Source organism: Lethenteron reissneri, chromosome 44, assembly GCF_015708825.2.
Source record: "Lethenteron reissneri isolate LAM-NWPU_2019-01 chromosome 44, ASM1570882v1, whole genome shotgun sequence".
Taxonomy (NCBI): Eukaryota; Metazoa; Chordata; class Hyperoartia; order Petromyzontiformes; family Petromyzontidae; genus Lethenteron; species Lethenteron reissneri.
Window position 1 is genome coordinate 1,431,098 of NC_083822.1, and position 25,026 is coordinate 1,456,123.

The 25,026-nt window shown below is 47.2% G+C and overlaps 1 protein-coding gene and 1 pseudogene across 2 annotated transcripts in view; one reads left to right on the forward strand and one right to left on the reverse strand.

Moving 5' to 3' along the window:
- Positions 1-10,637: 10,637 nt before the first annotated feature.
- C44H8orf33 (chromosome 44 C8orf33 homolog) overlaps positions 10,638-25,026 on the reverse strand; it is a 33,654-nt gene continuing 19,265 nt past the window's right edge. For both annotated transcript variants that reach the window (XM_061569687.1, XM_061569688.1), the window contains exons 5-6: positions 19,493-19,639; positions 10,638-11,523 (exon numbers count right to left, since the gene is read on the reverse strand). In XM_061569687.1, coding sequence (XP_061425671.1) covers positions 11,204-11,523; positions 19,493-19,639 — 467 coding nt within the window. In that variant the 3' untranslated portion in view covers positions 10,638-11,203. The remainder of the gene's footprint in view (positions 11,524-19,492; positions 19,640-25,026) is intronic.
- LOC133353739 (U2 spliceosomal RNA) lies at positions 12,415-12,592 on the forward strand (annotated as a pseudogene).

Consider the following 25,026-nt stretch of genomic DNA (forward strand, 5'->3'; position numbering starts at 1 on the left):
GCGCGTGTGGTTCAGTGGCGATCGCGGCATCACCGCGAACCCACCGAGACACTTTGCTTTGCTGCGGAGGACGGGGCTGCCTTGCCAGTTTCTGCATCGTGCAATATAAAAAAGGGGCGTAAATCCGCACGTTCGCTTGCGCAACACTCGCATGCACGTGCATCACAAAAAAAACAAAGACAAAGATTCCCCGTGTAGCCTATAACAGTGTTGGGGTAAATACTGTTAGCGAGTAGCACCTATGAAGGTCGGCACGGCACACGAAGCGGGTGGGTGGCCAGCACCACGCCCGGTCGCCTTTGTCTCCCCAGTGGCGATGTTTACACACCGCAACCAGGTACTCATTTGAGGCTGGGTCGACCAAGGGAGGCAAAAGGACCGGTTCAGATCATCGTCACCGGTGTTGGCCGTGAGCGGGGATCGAACTCGGGTGACCGGGTTCGGAGCGCAGCGCGCTAACCGCTTCACCACCGCTGCCCATAAACGGTAGTGTGTGCATCGCGCACACAACAAAAACAAGACAAATATCTCCCCGTATAGCCTGAACAGACTGTAGGGGCACACACACGCACACACACTTGCGTGTTACACTTGAACCGCAGTTTTGTTTTTGTACCCTGCGCCGTGAGATGGCTTGAGCATCATCGCCTTGCGCTCGCTCGCAATGCATCGCGATGCAAGATGACATCGGTAGGTCCCCCCCCCCCGCCACACCACACCGCTTGCCCCACGTCTTGTCATCACCGACGCAGTGCAGATGGCTTCCCTCTGCTTTGGGTGGCCGTGCGGCGCAGGTGGTAACACTCTCGTGCCACAGCACAGGAGGAGGTTCTGGTTCAATTCCTGACTCTGTCGAGTTTGTATCACCCCCACCCTGTTCTTCGTGGGTTTCCTCTGGGATCTACGGTTGCACCTTCCCAGAGCTAAAAACAACACAACGCGTAACTCACCGGTATAGGAAAATCAACCCAATGTTGCATTTTTTACTGCTATTGAGATTGCACGAAGCAACATCGAGTCCACGATTGCGAAAACATTTCAAGGCCCTCCTAAAAAAATTAAGTGCATCTGTAGACTTCCGTGAGTCGTGGCTCAACAAGCATAGGACTGTAATGATGATAATAATAATAAAGACCCCAATCACCTGCGGGACTTCTGTAATATCTACAAATGTTCACTGTCTGCCACGTTTGGCTTTAGCCGTAGTGCCCAGGGTGTTGTAACATAATTTGTTGTTGTTGCCGAACACATTTCAGAGTTCAGCCATCAGACCACGTCGAGGATTCTGTATTTAAGACCGAGACAGCAGGAATACTTTCTTTACCGTTCTGGCTGTCGCCTGATGATGCTGGTTGTTGTTGTAATTACCGGCAAAACGTCACGGTTACTCGAATTGTAAATGTTGTAGTGGGTTTACTCTCCAACACACAAGCGGTTAGTGGTGTACTAGATTTGAAGCTTTCGTGACTGCAAGGATTCATATTCTTAGGTTTTTTCGGTAAAGTCACGTAGGTAAAACATCAAAATTAATAAAAATAAAATAAAACAAAAAATCACGACGTTTCGGAGGCAACACAAGTCTCCCACCTGATGACGGAGACTTGTGTTGCCTCCGAAACGTCGTGATTTTTTGTTTTATTTTATTTTTATTAATTTTGATGTTTTACCTACGTGACTTTACCGAAAAAACCTAAGAATAGTGGTGTACTAGTAACTAATTGGCACGTTTTGTTTACGTGAAACACCTTACTCATTGGCTATGTCGGGTGGTGGCGGGTTTAACGACACATGTATGTGTATGCAATCTATCCCAAAACAACCTCAATTATAGAGATGAGATGTAGCGAGCAGACGGGGGCGTATTGAGTGAACGACGTCGTGCGAATAGGAATAAGCGGTCGTACGGCTGCCTCGGTGTAGCACAGGGGTGGGCAAACTTTTTCACTCGCGGGCCACAATGGGTTCTAAAATTTGACAGAGGGGCCGGGCCAGGAACAGGTGGATGGAGTGTTTGTGTGAACTAATATAAATGACATGTAAAAATCATTACATGAAAAGATTTGGCCTTTAACAGGTAGCAAAGCATTTATTTGCAAGGCAATTTAACAAATTGCACGAACATGAACAATACAAAAACATGTTGTAACGTGACTGATCAAACATCATGAAAACATCTGAGGCCTGCGCCAAACCAATTACCTCACTTGAACTTCTTTATTATCTACATTAACAGGCTAGAGCAGCCACGCAGGCTGTGTGATGGAGATTTGGCTCCAACCTCGCTGCAGCAACACATCATCACTTTCAGTTTCAGTGCGAACAGTGTTGTTGATCTCCCATTTTTGCCAGTGCATCCAAGTCTGGAGTTATTTTGGTTGTGGCAATTCTCAGGATAGATCTGAGGTGCTGATCCGTTAACTTTGATCTGCGACGGGCTTTGTTGGCGTTCATGACGCTGAATGTCTGCTCACACAAATTAGTCAAGCCAAACAAAGTCGGTATCTTCTGTGCAGTCGTCCGGAGGTTTGGAAACGTGGCTCTGTTAAGTGAAGCATAAAAGTCATTTAGTTTAACAGAGTTGAACTCCTTTAGGACGGAGTCAAACTGAAGATCTATCAGTTCCAACTGCAGCTCCTGTGGTGCTGTTTCAGGGTCTTGTGACAGGGGACAGGACACCAGCTGAAGTGACTGTTCAATGTTTTCGAAATCAGAGAACCTACGGCAGAATTCTCCGTGCAGATCCTCAAGTGATTTGCTGTATTTTTTTGCGTTTCGCGGTGCCTCTTCCTGCATGGCAAGTGGGGAAATGAGCAAAAGATTTGTTCGCAATTTGTCTGGAGAACAAAGTGAGCTGGATTTGAAGGCTTTCACATGTTTGTACATGTCGTGAACAAACTGATCTTTCCCCTGCAGTTTCACATTCAGCTCATTCATGTGTGAAAATATGTCCACAGCAAACGCAAAGTCACTAAGCCAGTTCTTGTCGCTTAGCTCAGGGAATTCGTCAGATTTCCCCATCAACTCCAAAAATGCGATGATATCTTCTTTCAGCTCCCACACTCGTTGTAACACTTTCCCCAAACTTAACTAGCGGACACGAGAGTGGTACAGCAAGTCCTGATGATCCGCATCAGTTTCCTCCAGGAAGGTAATAAACTGACGGTGCTGAAGTCTCCTTGCTCGTATAAAGTTCACAAGTTTTACGACTGGATTCACGACACGATTAAGCTGCAATACAGACTTACACAGGGATTCCTGTTGGATGATGCAGTGAAGGAAAATAAGATCCTGGACAGGGTTTTCCTCTTTCACTTTATCCTGGATTCTTTTCAGCAGCCCAACATTTTTTCCAGTTAAATTTGTCGATCCATCCGTTGTGACATTGACAAGTTTACTCCGAGGTAGCGTCATTCTTTCGATGACAGCAGATACCTGGTTATACAAGTCCTCTCCCCGCGTTGTTCCTTTCAGGGACTCTATGGTCAAAACCTCCTCTGTTATTGCAAAACTGTCAATGCCTCGGATAAAAATGAGGAGCTGAGCAGTGTATTTTACGTCCGTACTTTCATACAGTGCTAGTGAATATAATTCAAAGGAAACAGACTTTGTTTAATTGGCTATATTTTTGTATCAATCAGTTCCACACGGCGAGTCACAGTCCTGCGTGATAAGCTGACTTTTTCAAATTTGCTTTTGATCTCCGGACACAAGATGTCTGCTGTCTGTACCATGCATTCTTGTACAAACTTGCCTTCGGAGAAAGTGGTAATGAGTGGTAATGTTGGTGAGAAGAAGGTTTTAAAGATAATTTAAATCGAAGTGAAGAAGGAAATTATTGAAAAGTTTGTATAATTAATGATTTTTTTTAAACTTTAATTATGTGTTCTGTGCTTAAAACTCTTTTTAAAAAACTGTGGGGCCTAGAACGGACTCATGAAATTTGGAGAGAACTCCGAGTTAAGTGTTGTATGTTTTGTTGAATTACACAAAGTGTAACAGTTATGTATATAACTTTTGTTATATGAAATTCCTAGTAAGATAATAATTTTGTGAGTGTAGTCATACCCCTCCCCCTCATTCAAGCCGTAATTTAGAGAGCGAAAGCGCCGAGTACGTAAATCGCTAATATAAGAACCCGTTAATCTCTTCTCGCATCATTCATACTGTAATGCGAGCAAGGATTGAGGGGGGCGGAGTCTGGGTCACGTGAGGAGAGGGTGGAGTTAGGGTCACGTGGGGGAGAGGATTTAGGGAGAGAACCGGAAGGGGATCGGGGAGTTGAGACGGAGTGAAACGGGAGGAGGCCACGCTGGGCAGTACGGGGAGGGTGGTGCGATCGCCACGTGTTGGGAGACCTCGGCACCGTCGGCCATCGGTGTCAGGGCGCAGGGGGCTAGCGGGCTGTGGAAGGCTGGCTGCAGAGCGGAGCAGCAGTGTGGCTGCTGAGCGGAGCAGCAGGGTGGCTGCAGAGCCGAGCAGCAGGGTGGCTGTGGAGTGATCAACGGAGGAGACGCGGGCCTGAGCGAGGACGCCGTGGGAGCGAGATTTACACGAACCCAAATAAAGGACAACGGAGATCGACACTGTGAAAGAGTCCTTTATTACAATACGATGATGCGGTGAAGTAAACATTGATACGATATTACGGTGAATGCTTCCAAAGACAATACTGTACCCAAATATTACTGTTAACTTACTTTCAATAGAAACATGAATTGCTCATATGGTCAAACATTTATTCAACGAAAAATATTGTATCATTAATAGCTGCTAATCGAGTCACTTCACACACTTCCTCTCCACCCTCCTCCACGGCTACGTTTTCCGTCGCTGAGCGACTCACATTTAAACGTGCATTTTTCACTAATTTTCATATTTTCATTTCGTTAGTGAATTACATTATAACAAAAATAAAACGCAGTAATTATGAAAGAAAAGTGTCAGTCGTGTTGGTGTTTTCGAAACTAAACCCCCTAAACCCATTCCCATTAAATCAACCGTTGTTATTATAACGCGATTTTTCCATAACGCGGTGTTCTTCAGGACCACAACTAGCACCGCGTTATAGGAGAACAGACTGCACTTATTTATACTGCAGGAGGAATCTGATGAGCTATAAAGCTCTTTTTCACAGATGTCCAGTAGGGGCACAGGGTAAGAACGTTACAATAAATAATACAAGAACACAATAGTAGTGCAAAGTACAAGAAAGGTAAACAAATCACCCAAACACATACGAATACAACTAAACCATCCCCATCCTACCAGGCAAAGCCCACTGAGGTATTAACTTGTTTTTCAGAAGCGACCTGGCCACAAATGATAGCTCAACAAAGTGGCTTATCACGTGGAAATTTTAGAGCAGCCAAATAAAATAAATGCCTGTTTCTAAATGTGAAGAGAAAAACTGGAGGACCCGGAGGGAAAAAAAATCCACCCGACCACAGAGAGAAAGACACACGAACTCCAAATATACAGCAGCAGGCGTCAGGGTCGGGATCGAAACCACCACGACCTCCTGTGTACCAGGCGAGGTAGTTAACATTTCCTAGCCACCGTGATGATGAGAGAGACATGCAAACTCCAAACATACAGCAGGCATCAGGGTCGGGATGGAACCCCCGCACCTCCTGCATGCCAGGCGAGGTAGTTAACATCTCCTAGCCACCGTGGCACCCTGCACTGAGTGTAACCTTTGGCTCTGAGCCCTTCGTGGTTGTAGCAGAGAATTCCTGCACCCCGGGGCAGCCAGCAAAATCTTCCTCAAGTTCATTCACCCCGACGACCTCCCAAGTGGCAATTAAAAAGAAGTTGGACGACTGTAGGAGGGAGGGCCGACAGGCAGGGTGCCGCATGATGACACGAGGACGGACGTGAAGAGGCGCACAGAGCGACGGATTGAGACACGGGGGGAGAGGCTGCAGCGGCGTACACGCAGACGCAGGCAGATCACGTGAAGGACAAATAGAAAGCAACACAGAAACATCGAGAGTTGGTCAGAGAGACGCAATGACAGAGATGGAAAAGGTACGCAGAGTGCTCGCCACAAACGGACCACAATAACTCGCTGATATCGTCAAGGATCATAAACCATCATCACGCAAACTCCTGTCGTCCTCGTAGCAGTGGCTTTTGGCTGGTCATCGAACAAATCCGGTGGTCACTGCATCGCGCACTTTCAGATGCGCTTCTGCTGCCGTCTGGAACGCTCTTCCTTCCGATATTAGGAAGCCATTGGGAGCTATGCACTTTTAATTCATCATCTAGATTGACAAACTCATTACTTTAGAATCGCTTTTTGTGTTTAGTTTGTTATCCTGCCTCTTACGCCTCCGATTAGCATGCTTGGTTACGTACGGTGCGAAAGAAGTTCAGCAATTGGCCGCACTTCACCACACTGCTCGGTGCAGGCACGTGAAGTTGGGGAATGAATGTTGGAGAGACAAAGCGTGTTCGCTGCATCGCTGACAGACATGAGATTAGCCACGCAGGAGCAGCCGTCTACAGCGCCCGAGGTTAATGCATTGGCGGTCGCCATTCGTGGTGCAGTCTTCCATGCTGCACAGCCCTAGGGATTTGGTGATAGGCAGGGACACGGAGATATGCAAATGCCGTGTATACACACGCGCACACACGCGCACACACGTGGCCACGAATAATGCGGAGTTGCGATGAATAGTAGGGACAGAGAGCAGACTGAGAGATGCAGGGGCCGACCGCTGGAATCGACGACGTGACAAGTGAACAGACGGGGGACAAACACGCAGATCGAGACGCGCAGGCGAGGGTGATTCACGGTCAGCGTGACAACAAATCAGACATCGCTCTCGGAGCAATTCCAGTTGTGCTAGGCACGCACAACCCCCCCCCCCCGCGCGCTCGAGACGGAATCCGCAGCAAAAGACCTAGAGGCAGCGGTTTTAATCACTGTTGTGAAAACACAGGCATGTTGGGAGCTCACACGGAAAAGTTTAGGGTTCGTGCGAAAGGGGACACATTTTTTGTCATCTCTTCAGATCCATCTCACCAATTTTGTAGGCGTGTACGTACGTTGAGCTTCTGTCGCACCGTACGTAGCCAACCGTGCTAATCGGGTGAAGGATCGATGAGCACGGTTGGCTATGTACGGTGCGAAAGAAGTTCAACATGCATACATACAGGGAGAAAAACTAAACACAAAAAGCAGTTCTAAAGAAATTACTTATCTACATTATTTAAAAGGGTATAGCTCCAATGGCTTCCGAATATCGGAGGGAAGAGCGTTCCAGACGGCCACAGAAGCGCATCTAAAAGCGCGCAATTATACACTCCCAGAAGCTCGTCCGATTGATAGGTTCTGTAATACGTGGAGGGACAGATATGTGAGGCGGAATGTGTGTTTTGAAGTTTTTTCGCACCGTACGTATCCAACTGTATTAATCGAAGGTGCAGGGGAAGGACAACACAACTAAACACAAAAAGCAGTTCTAAAGAAATTAGTTTCCAATCTAGATGATGATTTAAAAGTGCATAGCTCCAGTGGTTACTCATATCAGAAAGAGCATTCCAGACGGTCGCAAAAGCGCATCTGAAAGCGCGTGGATGTGGTGCTCCATGGTTAGCCAAAAGCTCCTGCGAGGATGAGCGGAGTTCGCGTGGTGATGTTTTACGCTTCTGGACGATTGCATCACCGTCGCATTGCTGGATTGGTTTAATTGCAGTGTTTTAATTGTTTCGCCAAACAATTCCCATTGAAAGAATGTACGTGTCATACATTTATCTGAAGAAGCTTCGTTGAGTTGCAGGACTTTTTTATATGGGTGGTCTTCCATGTTTGGCCAAATCCATTTCACATAGAGCCTGCATGTGCTTTTTGAGGAAACCAGTTTACCTGGATTACAAAGACAAAAAATCCCCGTATAGCATCAATAGACTGTTGGGGCAAGTGATGTAAGCGAGCAGCACCTCTGAAGACCGGCACGGTACACGAGGGGGTGGTTGGCCAATACCACGCCCGGCCGCCTTTGTCTCCCTCGTGGCAATGTTTACACACCGCACCAGGTACTCAATTGAGGCTGAGTCGACCTAGGGGAGGCCCAGGGCCGATTCAAGATAATGGTTACCTGTGTTGGCCATAAGCGGAAATCGAACTCAGCACGCCACGTTCATAGCGCAGCGGAGTGCGAACCGCTACACCACCACTCCCCACAAAACACACACACTCTCAATGGTCTTCAGATGGGCTCGCCATCCCACTTCCTGAACTGGCCATCCTGCAGCCCAGTGGGCTTGAGAGTTCTGCGCGTCTGTCACGTGAGACCGCGCGGCAATCGCGTGAAGGCCAATTACGACATCACCAACTCCTCTCCCATCACTTGCAAACCAGGGCCCGGATGTAGGTTCTTGTAGGCCCTAGGCACTTATGTTTCGTCGGCCTTCAGCGCTAACTCTCTACAGCTGATGCTGCTGCCCCATGTCACTACTACCGCCGCTGTCGCTCCGCTTATCTCACGTCGTAACTTCGTCCATAGGACAACACCGCCGCCTTTGTCTTCCCTTGCACTGCTCTCTATTGAGAATGAGATTGAAGGTAAAACACCATTTGAAGATGTTATTTATAATTTTGCAATGAAAAAAATCTCCAAAAGTTCATCTCCGATCTTAATTTATCACTCACCTTATGAGAAAAAAAACTATTGACATGACTCTGGATATTGTTGCTATATAAATATGTATGCAAGAAGACATTGTTTTATATAATATACCATAATAAAACATGGTCAACCTTTTATTTCGTCAGCCCTTTTAGTTTCCATAGGCCCCGAGGCACAGTGCCTACTGTGGCCTATTGGACAATACGGCCCTGCTTGCAAAGTTTTGATGAGGATCCTCCTGAGGTGAGCTCTGGGTGCTTGCCCAATGATCTCACCCGGGTGGGCGGTCGTTGCAGTGTCCTCACCTCCGTCCTGCACGCACGCTCCATCCCTCATCACACCAGCGGATCTTCACTAATGTTTGCTAGTACTCTAAACGCGTGATGTTGATTCTAAATGTGAAGGGGGAAAAAAAGCGGAGGACCCGCGATATTTCTTTTTTACACGCGACCAACGGTGAGAGAGAGAGACATGCAAACTCGAAATATACAGCAGACGTCGTCAAGGTTGGGATCGAACCCACGACCTCCTGCATACTAGGCGAAAGTATTAACATCTCTTAACCACCGCGTTATGCACGCGACTCACTAAATACGCCCAATCCGTGGCACCTTTCACGATAATGCCTGCAAAGGGGGGTGGGGGGGAGGCATTTCGCCGATAAGAAGACATCATCAGAGAACCGCCGCCCATTTGAAACCATTGGGGGTTTGACAGCAGCACGACGACGACGATGATGATGGGGTGGGGTGTGTTCACTCTTCTGGTATTATCGGGGGTGGGGCAGTAAAAGCCACCCGTGGGGGGCTGCCAGTGGCCTGCGGTGGCCTTGCAATGAAGAACGCTGCGCTACAAACCTTCTCTTCCTGCACGAGCAGAGCTCGTCTACAATGCCTCATCATCACGTTTCATTTCAAACTACTCAAGTTGATCACTTGCACCATCGTGAAAATACAATTCCATCCTTCCACGTACACCCTATACTCAAACATCCTAAGGTAACTTGCCAGAACGTTGTATTCGTTGCTGACGCAGCAACGCATGACTCTTGCAAAATGATTATGGACAGTAGTCAATCACAATCTTTTCCTGCTCAAGCAGTAGTGCCTCTTGGCCATCTTTTCACGACTGTGTTACTGTTTTTATACCAGGTAAGGCCCATTGAGCTGGGTGCCACGGTGGGCTAGGAGATATTAACTACCTCGCCTGATATACAGGTCATGGGTTCGATCCTAACACTGACGCCTGCTGTATAGTTGGAGTTTGCGTGTCTCTCTCTCCCCGTGGTCGCGTGGATTTTTCTCCGGGTGATCGGGGATTTTCCTCCACATTGAGAAACATACGTTAAAAGTATTTGGCTGCTATAAATTTACACATAAGCCACTTCGTCGAGCTATCATTAGTGGCCCAGTTGCTTCTGATAAAAAAGCCAAATATTCTAAACGCGTGATGTTGATTTTAATTGTGGAGAGAAAAACCGGAGGACCCGGAGAAAATCCACGCCACCACGGAGAGAGAGATACGTGAACTCCAAATGTACAGCAGGCGTCGTCAGGGGGTTGGGATCGAACCCACGACCTCCTGCATACCAGGCGAGGGACATAACATCTATCCACCGCGTTATGCACGTGACAAACTAAATACACCCTACCCGTGACACCTTTCACGCTAACGCCTGCAAGAGGAGCCGGTGTCCTTGCAAATGTCACACACCTTGTTTTCGGTAATCCCCACCACCAACCACAACAACAACGACGACCCAGCCAAGGCCCCAGCTCGCAAACTGCATCGTTGGCAAAAGAAAACATCTCCGAGTCTCTCGGGGTTTGAAATATGCAAAATTCACCCAATTAATTTGCACCCCCCTTGTTCGTCCACGGACATTTTAATAAATGTACACAAGTGGCGAGGTACCTTATCTCCCTTGAAAATGGGACACGTTTGATTTATTTATAGACTCGCACAGAGACCCATAGAAACAAATAGACTGACAGAGACACAAAGTTTGTTGTTCTTCCCTCACACCTCCGTTTATTACGGTTGGCGACGTACGGTAAAAAAGAAGTTCAACATACATGCATGTATCCACACCACTGCAGTCGTTTTACAAAGTATTCCGATTTAATTGATGGGGATATTGCGGCATGAGTACAGCCTAAAGTGATGGCTGTGTTACAATACAAGCGAGAAAACTGGATGAGATAAAAGCAACTGGAAAAAATAATGTGGCCCCTTTGAGCGTGCCGGGGATTCTAAGAGGTTCGCGGCAGAGTGAGGGAGTTGAAAGTTCAGGAGAGAATGTGTCAGCAGAGCTCGCTGTGAGCGTAATTCAGTTCAAATTATAGGGAGGACAGGTTGTTATGGAAACAGACAATTTGCAGTCTCACACCAAGAGGCCAGCAATGAAGGCAAAGAAGCCACAGCCTGCCAGGGGGAAAGCCTGTAAAACCATTTGGAGAGCAGATGTACCTGTTGGTGCCCAATTGCGGGATCTGGCAGATGAAAGAGACTGGGAGAGGGTAATGAAGAGGTGACCTGTCTCGACCCTCCTTGACACTCACCGTCAAAGATCAGCTCTCCGACGCATCAAAAAAGTTGAATTTAAACTCTTGTGCGGCGCAACGGAAACCGTTTGGGCGTGCAGTCGTGGCTACGGCAGCGGCGGTGCTGGCGGACGGCGCCCCGATGCTCGCGAGCCAAGCGTCGGAGAGGACCTCCGCATGAGTGGCGCTGGCCTCCACCGTGGCCCCCGTGGAGGCCGGCACGTTGCCTGCGGACGCGTTCTCTCCGGCCGAGTGGAGCCTGTTGCGGCACTCCTTGCTGACGCAAGCCTTGTAGAACACGCTCTTAGGCTTCGCCGGCACCGGCACCAGCTTCATGGTCTTCATGGCTGCAAAAATAAATATTTTTTTTAAATGTATACATCACAAAAAGGGGAACAATTCCATTGTTTTCAGGAGACTATAAAAAAAACTAAACGATTTTTTTTCCGTTTTAGAAGTCCAAATAATCCCTTGTGTTTAATTCCTGCAGTCAAGATAGTTTTTTTTACGAGCATAAAATGTAGTAGATCCCCTCTTTAATGATGGTAAATGGTTCAACAAAACTGGTCGTTAAGTCATTTGGTCGTCAAGCAGTTTGTAGTTCAAAGCGCAGCAGACACTGAATGTAAACAATGCCTGAACGCTCACAAATGGACGTCGCCGATTGGCCGAGGCCTGGTCAGACCACTTTGGAGCTTTCCGATTGGCTGAAATTGGCGGTCGCGTGCTCGTCCTAAGCCCGTCGTTAGTAGGGGAATGGTCGATAAGTGAACACATAGGGCTCTATGGAGGCCCATCGTTAAGCGATTAGTCATTAACAGGGGTGGTCGTTAAGAGGGGTTCTATTCTACACTACACACTACTATACACTACACTACTACACACTACTCTACTACACACGACGCTACTACTGTACACTACAATACACTACGCTACTATACACTACACTACTATACACTCCGTTACTATACACTACACTATATACTAAACATCGGGCTCTATGGTGGCCCGTTGTTAAGCGATTAGTCGTTAACCGGGGTTACACGTTCTTGAAAATAGGCTGCATTCAGAAAAAAATCCGCAGATAAGCAAAACTGAAACGCAAATGGGAAAACGAGGGATCGGTTCACGCAACCCTCGTTTTGTTTTAAGTTACCCTGCATCAACCCACACATTAAACAGGAATGTTTAATGTAAAATATGGTTAATATTTTCTAGTGTTAAGTACAACTTGTACGATTGCTACTCGGCCTTTTGGCTACAATTAAGGGTCGTATCTGTTCTTATCAGTTTAACATCTGATACGTAACACATTGTGGTATCTTATATTAAATCGATTTTTGGGACAGGGAGATTGAACAGGGGCTTGCTCTGTCTGCTCTACATATCAGTACTTCTGGGAACGGTGCATCAAAAAAATTTATATAACTTGTACGGTAAATATACTGAATGAAAAACAATAATGTCGCGTACAATACCGTACACATATCCGTGTAGAGCAGCGGTGTTGTTCGTCACCAACTTTCAGAGGGGGGGAGCCACTTTCGCCGATCAGTGTGAGTGAGGGCCGTCACGCAGTTGAAACCGTTGGGGTTTGTGACAGTAGCACGACGATGATGATGATGATGGGGGGGGTATTTTCACATTTTGCGTCTTGTTGGGGGGACCGCACGTCAGGGGCCGCACAAAAGGCCACCGCGGGGCCGCCAGTGGCCCCGCGGTGGCCTTGCAATGGAGAACACCGGTGTGGAGTATTGTATAGCACAGGGAGAAAAATCGCGTGCAGACGAACCTCGCTGCCTCCTCACCGGAGGCCGGGAACATCACCGCATAATGACCGGGGAGCCACGAGGGCCGCTTGAGGGGATGAGACGGGGACAAGGCGGCGCCGCGCGTAGTTCTTGCGCGGCGGCAGTAGTCGCAGCAGCATCACCGTGAGCAGTACAGTTACAGCGCGCGCAGGAATCTCGCGTTACAGGGGGGGTGCCACCGCTGTGGTATTCACTTCCACTCCGCTGACTCCCAAACCCCTCACCCCCCCCCCCCCATCCCTTTATTCCAATAGCGCCTTGAGACGCGACTTCATTTGAAGGGCTTTTCCTCTTTCTTAAACCATTCTAATTGAGGTAGGATTTCATCGGCGCGAGCCCTGAGCACACGCGCGTGAGTTTTGTAGAGTACCTTGTGATCTCTGGGTGAAAGGCGCTTTATAAGCGTACGTTATTATCAGTCGTATTATTAATTCTACAATCCCAAGCATCTTTATAAATTAACACATTAACGTATTAAGGAGCGTGTCATCACGCGCGCATTGATACGAATGAGCGCACAGGCGGCAATTTGCCGCCCACTCCTTAGGCGGGCGGTGAATGGGTGGTGTCGCTCTCGTGAATATTAACTACGAGTGGAGAGGAGACTGCAGTGCCTGGCAACGCGGTTGGGCTACAAAAGACGAGTGAATGGCAGTGACCGCACGCCGAGTTATCCAATGAATCGCTCATTCACTCGGATATACCAATGCAATTTTAAACCCCCCCCCCCCCACAAGATATGACAGCCTGTCAAAATAATTCAATACAAAGACTGAAAATGTTATGTTCTTTGTTTATTTAATTACTCCTAAGGCAAAACATATTATTATTGATACAACAAATAGCGTGCCTACTTAATTTGAGATACAAATTACTTTCATTTCCATTCACACGTTCAAGACAACTAATTAGCATAAGATACATTGAAAATACTTAAACTGAACCCAAGAATCCCAAGAACCGTTGTATATTTCCACATGCACGGTAAAGCATTAACATAAATTATGCAGCACTTCATCATGCACGCAAGCGAGCGCGTGTGGCGGACACAGACCCCGTCACAGCGGTGTCTACCTGAGGGAGGAACTCGGGCAAACTTTATAAAGCAACGTTCTTAAAAAGTGACTTGAAATTTTGGACAATACTGAATTGCAGGGACTCTTTTCTACGTATTTTAGACTGTATTGTATCAACAAAAATAAAGAGTAATATGAAAATAACTTAACTGATGAAATAGCTTACTGAATTGGAATGCTTAAAAATAAACGAAGCTGCCATGGTTGTCTTGCGTGCTTTAAAAAAAACGAATTCGGAACTTTTATGTATAAAGTCGTATCGGAAAGACAATAATAGCAGACACAGAAGCAGACGAGGCAGATAAAAGGGGAAGGATAAAACCAGAGACCAAAGTAAAATAAGAAAAAAAAGGAGGGATAAAAACAAAAACATCACAGGTGGCAAGAGAATCACAAACCAAAAAAAACGTGGTGAGAAATTGAATGAGTGAGATGGAGAGTGGTGGCTGTGTGCTTCAGGGGACCGCTGCCCCTTCGGAGCACGGAGCCATCGCCACAGAGATGGGGGGGGGGGGAGCCGAGTCCGGGGAGCCACCTCCGATTAACCCTCTCCCGTTCCGATGACGTACGTGCGAGTGCGTACGTGTACGTACGTTTTACGTAATCTGTTTTTTTCTTCCGATTCCGTTACGATGACGTACGTCTACGCCGTCAGAACGGAATCGATTCCAAAAGGAAACGCAAGCAAAAACCCACTTCGGAGGGGCGTGCGGCACAGTTTTGGTAGCTGGCTATTGTAGAGTGTGGCGGTCGTGTCGCTATGGTTCTCCGCGATGAGTAACAACGTCTTTATAAACAGCGGCGCTACTACGCCGCTCTAAATAAAATTAACACCGAGCCGCTTTAGCGTTCCGAGGTCCAGCGGCGAACGGGACACCACCACACCCTGCGACTTGCAGATGTCTCAGAACGGGAAAAGGGTTCAACTGGATAATCCAACATAGTAACATAGTGAGTTCATGGTCTCAGCCCAGTCACCAATGGGTGCACTGAAATCCATCGGATTTGTTTTTTGCACTTAACGTAGGTAATATAATTAGCATTTCCGATTAGCACGGTTGGCCACGTACTGTGCGAAAGGAGTTCAACAAACATGATTTGGGTTTGACTAACGTGTCAATGGACACACCTTGCGTGGCATAGCAAGGTCTGCTCCCAGTGCATTCGAGACAAAATGATCGCTCTGCCCGTTTAGTAACGCAATCTTTTGGGGTCACCCTTTAACCCAGAGCGGTGGACAAACAATGAAAGTTCCAAATGGAAAAAGGTATTTTGATCTCGCCACGTGACAAAGATAATAGAATCAGATATTTATTTTTAGAGGAGGAATCCGATGAGCTTTAAAGCTCTTATTTCACAGATGTCCAGTCGAGGCACGGAGTAAGAACGTTACAACAACAAACAGTAAAATTGCACCTTAAAATTGAACTATAATACATGGGTAAGGATCAAAGTTACAAATCACATTGGCAATTCAGAATCTGAATGTATACAATATTAGTATATTTATAACATAATTAGAATAAGGCTGGGAGGCAAATAGAAATAACATTCAGAAAAATAACATGGATACGGAGAAACCCAAATATTTAAAAGAGAGACTGATATAATAATACACTAAACTCTTAAGGCGCATTTCATTTTTAGATCCCAATATAGCCCATGTATGGAAAGCAGAAACTAAACGGAACCTGTAGGGTGCACGGCCAGAACTGAGGGGGTAAAACGCCAATTCAAAGAGGTGAGTTTTTCCAGACGGACTTTAAACATAGCTAACGAGTCCAACAGTCTTGTTAGATAATGACGCGATGGCAAAACGTAAGTTGAACAAGAGACGGAATAAAGAGGACGTGGCTTGAGCGGTGGAAAGAGCTGCTTTAAAGCCATGTGCCGTGAACCCGGTGACAACGATCAAAGCACAAAATTGTCTCTCGTTGCGTGGCTGATAAGAGGCGAGGCGCTCTCGATCCGACCATTTCGTTTGGACCCCCGGAGTCAAAAGGTTCTCTCCAGGTTACACCATCAAACTGAAGAAATATGAAATGATACCAGGCACGCATACAAATGCGTGGGGACTCGGCAACACCTGAGTCTTATATTGCCCTGTCTCTCCAAAATTCATTGCCCCAGAGTGCTTATACAGGGTGCTTCAAAAAAAATGTAAACACTTCTGAGAATTTTCAACAATATCACAAGGAATGTGCCTCCAGGCTCTGCAGACCACCTGGAGAAGATTCCCGGCATGTGTTGACAATGATGGTGAACAAGTGGAGACATTTGTTATCATGTTAGTGTACTATCCGTTATAGCCACAACAGCAAATAATTTTTTATCACCTGAAGACGGACGCTTGTGTTGCGACCGAAACGTCGTGTTTTCTTTCATTTGATAATTTTTTCTATCTACGGGACTTTACCGAAAGAACCAGAGGATATGGCTTCCTGCAGTCACGAAAGCTTCAAATCCCATATAAGTGTTTTAAAAAAATGTTAAGCACCCTGTATACATCAGAGTCCTGATGTATATTACTTTTTTTCATTAAGTGCATCATTCGTTTTAACAGTACTTGATAAAGCACTGATATTTTATTTATCACGGGTTCATGAATAACTAGAGTGGTTATGTTAAATGAGCCCACCCAAAAAAGTGCAAACGATTTGGTTTAAATTTCATTAGTGTCTATTCATGCCAAAGCAGCATAAGGAGGTAATTCAAGAAAAGACGATAGCATGGCTACAGGCTTGAAAGCAGACAATATTCTTTCACAACCCTTTCATATCCCACTCGGCGATCCCAGAACCGATTGAACACTGCAAAGTCGGCAAGGTTCAAGGGCTCCGACTCTCCGCTTGAAGATGAACGGACACCTACCGCTTTTAAATGTGTAGTGACATACGATGTCACTACTGTGTCGGGACTGTACGAGCGTAGGGACATATGACGTCATGACTGTGTTGGCTCGGTATGGGTGCTGTAGGCAGGTGTTACGGAGGTCATATCAGGCCGTGACACTCTGCGTGAACCCAACAGGACACGTGACCGGACAAAGGGGGGCTCGGGGCCCCAGGGGGGAGCTTGGGGGTCACGTGGTTGGGGGCCGTACCTTCCCGAAGGATCGAGAAGGGGGGCGTGACCTGGGGCGGAGCCGGCCACGCCACGGCAGTTATAAGTGGGGTGTGAACAGAGAGCTGGGATGAAGTCGCCACCAACGCTCCTCCAGGCTCCGACCTTCATCCGTGACCAGGCAGCCCGCTAACCTGCCCTGGTCACGTTATGTAGTATCCCCTCCCCGAGTGTTAGTGAGATCAGGAACGGTAGTCACCACCCTGTGTATAACATTCACGTTGGTTGTTATGCGTTAATAAAGTGTTGCCTTCAAGTTGAGTGTGCGCCTCAATTGAACCCACTACAAATGTAATGTTTACGGATAGATAGATATAAAGCCAATATGCCCATATAAATGTTGCCAATATGGGCATGCAAATGCTGCCCTCTGGACATCAGCTGTTTGGAAGATAAAGAAACTCCACGTAGATTGCCTTTAAAAGAAGATATATTTTCCATCTCCTACTCATCGTCATTGGTGTAATTATTCAGCAGGTTTTTTTGGAAGAATTAATTATAAAACATGTACTTCATCTATGAGAATTACTCCAAATAACTTCCCCTTTGCACCAGCGCATTTAACATCACCGTTTCACTTACCCTGAATCGCATCACGCCACGCGACACAGTATTTAGTTATGTCTGCGTCATACTAAAACATCCTTTTTTAATTATTTCATCCATATTTAGTGTAACGCTACTGGGCAGCATTAAAAAAGGTACTTGTGAACATAGGAAACTTGTCTACAGTGATAGCCCGATTGGTGTCTCCCCCATTGACGTCGTTTCGCAAATCCGTCGTCGCATGATTATGAACACCGCGACCCGAATAGTGTCACCTCAACCCCCACATGCTCACGTCGCTGACAGCGTCGTCGTCCATCCTGTCTCGTTATCCGTCGCCTCTCAGCCTTCACCTCCACCCACTGCTACATTGGACACGGAACCGCTTTGTGTGTCGCGCATAAATGAATGTAACCGTACTGTAGAGGACAGTATATTATTTACGTACGGTATTTTGGTGTTTTATCGTGTACTGTATATTATTGTACCTCGTGTCATTTGTGTTTAAGTCTACTGCTGTACACTCGTGTTGAGTGCAGTATTTTTAGGAGTGTAAAGTAACGTTGTGTGTACATCTAGGATGAAAACGTGAGCGTTAACACAGCGCGTCACCGTAAAGCCTCCGTTGTCTTTGTTTGACTCTCCTGGACAAAAATCGCTTCGGTTGACGTCGAATCAATATTCGCCGTCTGTATTTACTAATCTGTATCCACAGGTAGTGGTGGAAAGGCTCAGTAACTGCCTCACTCTAGACAGTGTGCGCTCAGGTTTGGCTCAAAACTGAGCTGAAGTCGCCAAAGCCGTCGACGCCACCGCACCTCACCAGCTTCCTCCACCCTCCACCAGATCCCCATAGCCGCTGCCTTCCCGAAATTGCCCAACGGCCCTCCTTCAAAGCGGCCTCCATCCTTTCGGTTCTCAGTAAGGGGATCTCGCACCCCAACCACTGCTTCAAAGTAAGAAGCGCTCCCTCGCTGAAACTTTAGCCCATTTTGTATTTTCCTCCTGAAAAGGTGGCGTTAATCACCCCCTCGTGCAACACTGCCAACGCAGTCCCTTAAACTTTTAATTATTTCATAAATTTCATTTTAAGATGAGTTGTTCAGCCAACGTGACCACAGTTACTGAAAGAGATTTTAATAAGCAGGATTGTAAATTTTAAGATGGATCGCCAGGCGAGAGGTTTACGAACGCAATTACCGTACTTAAATTATCGAGCGTATAAAAATGGAGATGTGTTTTCTGGGGGGCTACATGAGGCGCCACGGGGGGTCCTGGATTGCCTGTGTGTCCCGTGGTTGTCGGCTGAAAAGACCGCACACGGCCAATACCCGCCATTCGCCACTCAGCAGCGGTGACGTCGCCACGGCACCTGTGCCAGGCCAGGTGCACTTTGAGGCCACGTGAAGTGTCGAAGGCTCGCTGCCGGCAAGAAGTCACGGGAAAGACCCAGGTGCCATGGGTTGACTGACTGAGATGACTGGCAGATGCACCAGCTATGCTCCCCACTGTGCCAACTTGATGCGTTTTAACCATGAAACACTACGGGCTGTCTGCTTCACAGTGGGCGTCAAAGATTCCCCAATGTCATTTGAAATGAGTAGGGGCAGCATCTACATCAGCAGTTGTACGGAAGAAAAAAGAAGGAAAAAAGAGAATAAGGAGAAGACCAAATAAAATGGTTTAACATCGGCAACAAATCATCTTCGTTCTCGAGAATGTCGCAAGAGAGGACGACGGAGGCTGTGTGCTCCCCTCACCAGTCTCCATGCTCCGGATGTGCCTGGCCCTGTCGCTTGCCATCTTCTTGCGGTAGTCACCGAACACAGCCTGCATGACCTGCCGCTTCTTCACCGTCGGTGCCTTCGAGCTGCTCAGCACGCGCAGCGCTCGCGCCGCCTCCTCCGCTGTGCAAACAAAGAGGGGGGAGGGGGTGGAAGCGAAATGAAAATGGTACAACTTCCCGGCCGTGATTTCCCCCAAACGATAGGCAGCACCGTCATGGACGCATCCTCAGCCAGCAACGCGGTTAGATAAGCAGCGGATAATAACGCCTCCTTCACGTGCGTGTGTCCGTCCCTGTGGGGAGCGGTAGCGTAGCGGTTAGCGCCCTGCACTACGAAGCCGGGGACCCGAGTTCGCTTCCCACTCGTGGCCCACACCGGTGACGATTATCTGAACCGGTCCTGGACCTCCCCCTAGGTCGACTCAGCCTCAAATGAGTACCTGGTGCGGTGCGTAAACATCGCCACTGGGGAGACAAAGGTGGTCGGGCGTGGCGCTGGCCATCCACCCCCTCGTGTACCGTGCCGGCCTTCATCGGTGCTCGCTAACAGCACTTGCCCAACAGTCTGTTAAGGCTACACGGGGGATCTTTGTCTTTCGTCTCTCCGGTAATGACAGAGGGGACAGACAGATACTGATGATAATTTATTTTTGCGTTATGTACAGGCGGCTCAACCCCCGCTTTTACGACGTCACTAAGCATTCCTGTAAATTATCCGAGCATGTTCGTTTACATGTTCACCACAAATACGTGTGGTTATTGCGAACTTGATGCAAACTTGATTCCTTGCTAAATGTTTATATTTGGTGTTTGAACACCTTAACACCTGTTTTATTGCCAGAAAGGTTAAAACCTATTCTTATTTTTTCATACATTCCTGTAAAGCCCGTGGTGGCAAATCGGATCGTCATGAATCGGAACCCCGATATGCCGATAAACAGTCGAAACAGTAGAAACGGCACTTGCCAATGTGTTTCTTTTCCTTGTATCGGCCGTGTTTAATAACAGGGTTCATGCCATCGGTAAACATCCAAGTGGTGTCGGAAAAACTGGACCGACGGTTCTATTCGAACGCTTTCGGAGCCGTGTCGGAACGGCACGTCGTAAATAGAGTCCCCCTCATAGTAAATCTTGTTCAAGTTCCTAAATCGAGTCCCCCACGTCGTAAATCGAGTTCCATGCATTGTACATCAATCCATGGTGGCATTATACAAACGCCGTGAATGTGGTTCGCCCGTAAATAGGATCGTCGTAAACCGAAGACCTCCTGCATCACATTAGTCTAGAACTAGGACCCTTACCTAACTGTTTATAGCCCCTTACCTCTCAACATCGGACAGTTCAACGACATTGGTTGGTTGCAGCAAGCTGCGACTCTGCCGATGAGACCGGAGCGTTGAAAAACTAAACTGAAACTATTTTTAGCTTCAGTTTAGTTGAAACCGGTCCAATCCGGCTGAAATTATGAACTCGCAGAAGGTCGTGCGACTGATGGAACGTGTAAAAATACCTTTAGTTTCACGTGGGCAGCCAGATTTGGGAAGAGGGAAAATTGTCCGCTGATCTATTTTGTTACAACTGAAAGTTTTACTCCCGAGTCACTATCCCACCTACCGAGCGGCACCGATGTTGCCACTGATGAACGGACATCGGATTTAAGTTTATTCGTTTTTCTAATTTTACTAAAGACGCACCACCAACAGTTCTTGCTGTTTGTGAACAAATGTGGAAAATAAATCTATCATGAGAAACAAATAATAACACGACTTTAAGGAGCGCCTGTGTACGACTGCTGTGCATGCATTCGTCATCACCATCACCAGCCATTTTTTATCCACTGCTGGATAGAGGTTTCCCCCATGCCATCACTAACCCTTCACAGTTCTGCACTGCCCCAAATGCCCTTACACTCCTGCACTTGAAAGCATCGCGGTGTGCGGTCGCCCTTTCAATCACGCCGTCTTTGCTGTGCCCACGTCCCTTCTGCTCAATGCATCCTGCTCAATGTGACCTTCTCAATGTGTCCTGCCTGGTGTGTCCTGCCTGATGTGTCTTGCTCGATGTGTCATGCTCAATGTGTCATGCTCAATGTACCCTGCTCAATGTGTCCTGCTCGATGTGTCCTCCCGATGTGTCCTGCTCAATATATCCTGCTCATTGTGACCATGTTATCTGTCGCCCGCCCACCTCCCAGCTACGAGCAGGCCAACCACAACCCCCTCCTTACCACTCGCTAGCACCTTTTCTGCTGTCACTTAAGCAACACCACCACTTTTTAATAACCCCATTCTTCATCTCAAATCCACTGTCGTCTTATGTCGTCTTACGTACAATTTAATAATCACTGCGAGTGGCGCTATGGAAAAAAGGCGCTATGTAAATTTTGATAAGATGAAGGTAATTAATTTCGTTCCTCGCCCTGTCCTCTCTCAGCGCAATTACGACCGTGCACAATCCCCCATGATTTTTCAGCTTCGCTTCCATTTCCCTTTGCCAGTCTTCATGCTTCGCCGATCCATAAACCGTAGCAGGTAATTAGTGGTACCCAAAAACGTTTCTGCACGTCAATATGGCGCATTTCATCATCAAGTCCCGTGTTTGCTTTCTATTTTACTTTAAATTAATCCTGAACCGCCTTCAATAACCGCCTGAGCGCTGCGCATATTCTCCCGCGACTTTCCCGGTTGTTATTCCTCTAACAATAAGTGTTTTATTAGTTTTATTCCAGCCACCACCATAATTATGACTGCAACTTGCAGAAACGTTTCACGGCGATGTCGCGGTCTCCTGAACCCCGCGGATGCGCCTATAGCACCGCACACACACATACGCACGCTACCTGCGCGGCGAGGTTTTACACGAACCCAGCGGGGCTCGCCGCGACTCCAATTGCTCTCAATGACAAAGTGAGAGAAGGCCGGCTATCGCATAACGCCACTCGGTGCACGGGGGTAGTTTTGCTCCCCCCGCGTTAAGCCTAAGGAACAGAGCGCACATGGGGGAAACCCATAATGATGTGCCTTGGAGCTGGAGTCAGGGAAGGCTGTGTTGATAATGAATGGGAGGTTGCTTCATCGTTTGATATCGGGAAAATGTCGTTTGGCAAGGAGCGTCCAGATGGCGTCACGCGACGGATACACGTCAAACCCGTAACGACGAGTGTACGTGTACACGTAAATGTCACGTATAACATAATAAACATCACACCCACCCACACGCACGTAAATAAATACATGAGTAATTAGATGGTGCACACCTAGCAGAGGATAATTAAATCGTACATATTGTCATGTGCTTTCCAATTGTGCATCCTCCTACAGTTATCTTAAAATAATTTTGCAAACCTGTTATTAGATTACTTTTGTTCCGCTCACGTTAAACTCGATAGCCCCGTAGCTGATTTGCATCGAGCGCCTTTGTTGATTGTCATCGGCAAATCGGAGACGGTTGATATTTCTTTTCCCGTTTGTATCCGCGCCTTTGCTGCTTCGATCCAATTTTCAGATAAAATCCCACAAATTAGAATTGGGAGTCAGGCAAAGAAGACAACGCTCTCACCAGAGTCGTTCACAGGCATTGTTAGAAGGCGGCTCAGTGCTCGGGGGCGAGCAGCTCCCAAACAGAACTTTCGAGAGTTAAATTCCTGGTTGGTGGTTAACTCGGCCTCATCATTCCTCCAGGGGGCGATAAAATAGGTACCACTTCAAACTATTAAACAATAAAAAATATACTTTTTTTAATTTTACCAATGAAGGCCCACTGAGCTATATAGCTCTTTTTCAGAAGCGACCTAGCCACAAATTATATCTCAACAAAAGTCGCTTATCACGTGGAAATCTATAGCAGCCAAACACTCTAAACACGTGATGTGGATTCTAAATGTGGAGGGAAAAACCAGAGGACCCGGAGAAAAATCCACACGGCCATGGGGAGAAAGACATGCAAACTCCAAATATAAAGCAGGTGTCAGGGTCAGGATCTAACCCACAACCTTCTGTATTCCAGGCGAGGTAGTTAACATCTCGCCACCGTGGCGCCCCATGATACTGTAAATAACTTGGTGGGGGAAGTCAACAGTGGTTGTCCTACAGATACTCACCCCTGCCACAATAATGTGTAATTTCCATTCGTGGCTCATGGCTGTAAACGGGAGACGGTCACTGCTTCCATGCTCAAAAAATCACCGACTTTGGTTTTTTACACTCATAGACTAACGTGAATTGCTTTTATCGTCTTCCGATTATTCTCCAATGCAGAGGACTATAACACCTGGAGCGCAATGTTGCACCGCAGCACCAGAACATGCGCCGGCGGGATCACGGTGAGCGCAACGCACGATGCCGATGGGGCTACACAACGCACACGGGGGCCAGGGTGAGCTATGCACGAGCAGCGCGAGCTTGGTGTGAGCATGTGCTGCCAATATCATTCTGTCCGGGAGAGACATAATTTACGTGACAATTCATGGCACCGAATCCACACCAGGACAGTGACGTGGTCTATCTGGTTGTTTAAGGGTGCTTTATAAATGATAATTAGTATATTATTATTCAATTTTCGCTCTAACTGTGAATGCGCCCGAGAGAGATTTGTTTAAGGGTTCGGCGGGAAGGGGGCTCGCGGCTCTGAGCCAGCACGCAATACGAGTTCAATTGGGTCCACAATGCTTTCAATTCTCAAATGTTTGTACATTTAAAGCCTTAAATTGAATTAAAGTGGCTCAAATACAAAACAAAAAGGGGGGGGGGCGAGGGGCGAGCTCTTTAAACTCCGGACTAATGAGCTACAGTTCAGACCGAATATCGTCAGCTTTAGAAAAAATATTCCCTGCGTAAGTGCGCCATCTGGTGGCGTCCAGGGATTATGCCCAACTACGACTCCAATTGCCCCCAAAGGTCCGAACTGTAATCACCCCAACGTCTTTGTGTGCAGCTGAATGCGGATTTCATGTTAAACACGACCGGAGGCCGAGTAAAGTAAACAAAAAAATCACACAGAGTACGTGTGGCAGGGAGCTCGTGACCTTGAGTCGATTACGTTTCATTGATCACCGGCGGTTCAGAAAGGCAAAGCCCAACGGCAAAACCCGGCGGGCGTGGAGCTAGACCCGGCGAGTGAATCGAGGGCCTCGACTCGGCAAGCAACGATTCGACCTGACACGCCGACTTGTCACGACCCTGCATTGTAAATCAAATCGATAATTAGCTTGTTTCTGACTTGTTTCTACCGGATAATTTTCTTTTACAGTTTCCAAAAGGTATCTCATAGATATAACTGTTCAGCGTGAGCTATCAGTGTTCTCATACTTGCATTGTCTTTGTGCTGTTTGCCTTTTGGCATTCTCTGGTCTGACACTGGTGAGACTAGGCCATCAAGAAGGCTGCCACTGATGTAGGTCAATCAGTTTCAAAGACAATGCATATATTATCAGTGCATGTTTGTTTGCATGTTCACCACAAGCACCATGTGTGGTTAATGCAGACTTGATTCCTTGCAAAAGGTTTCTAT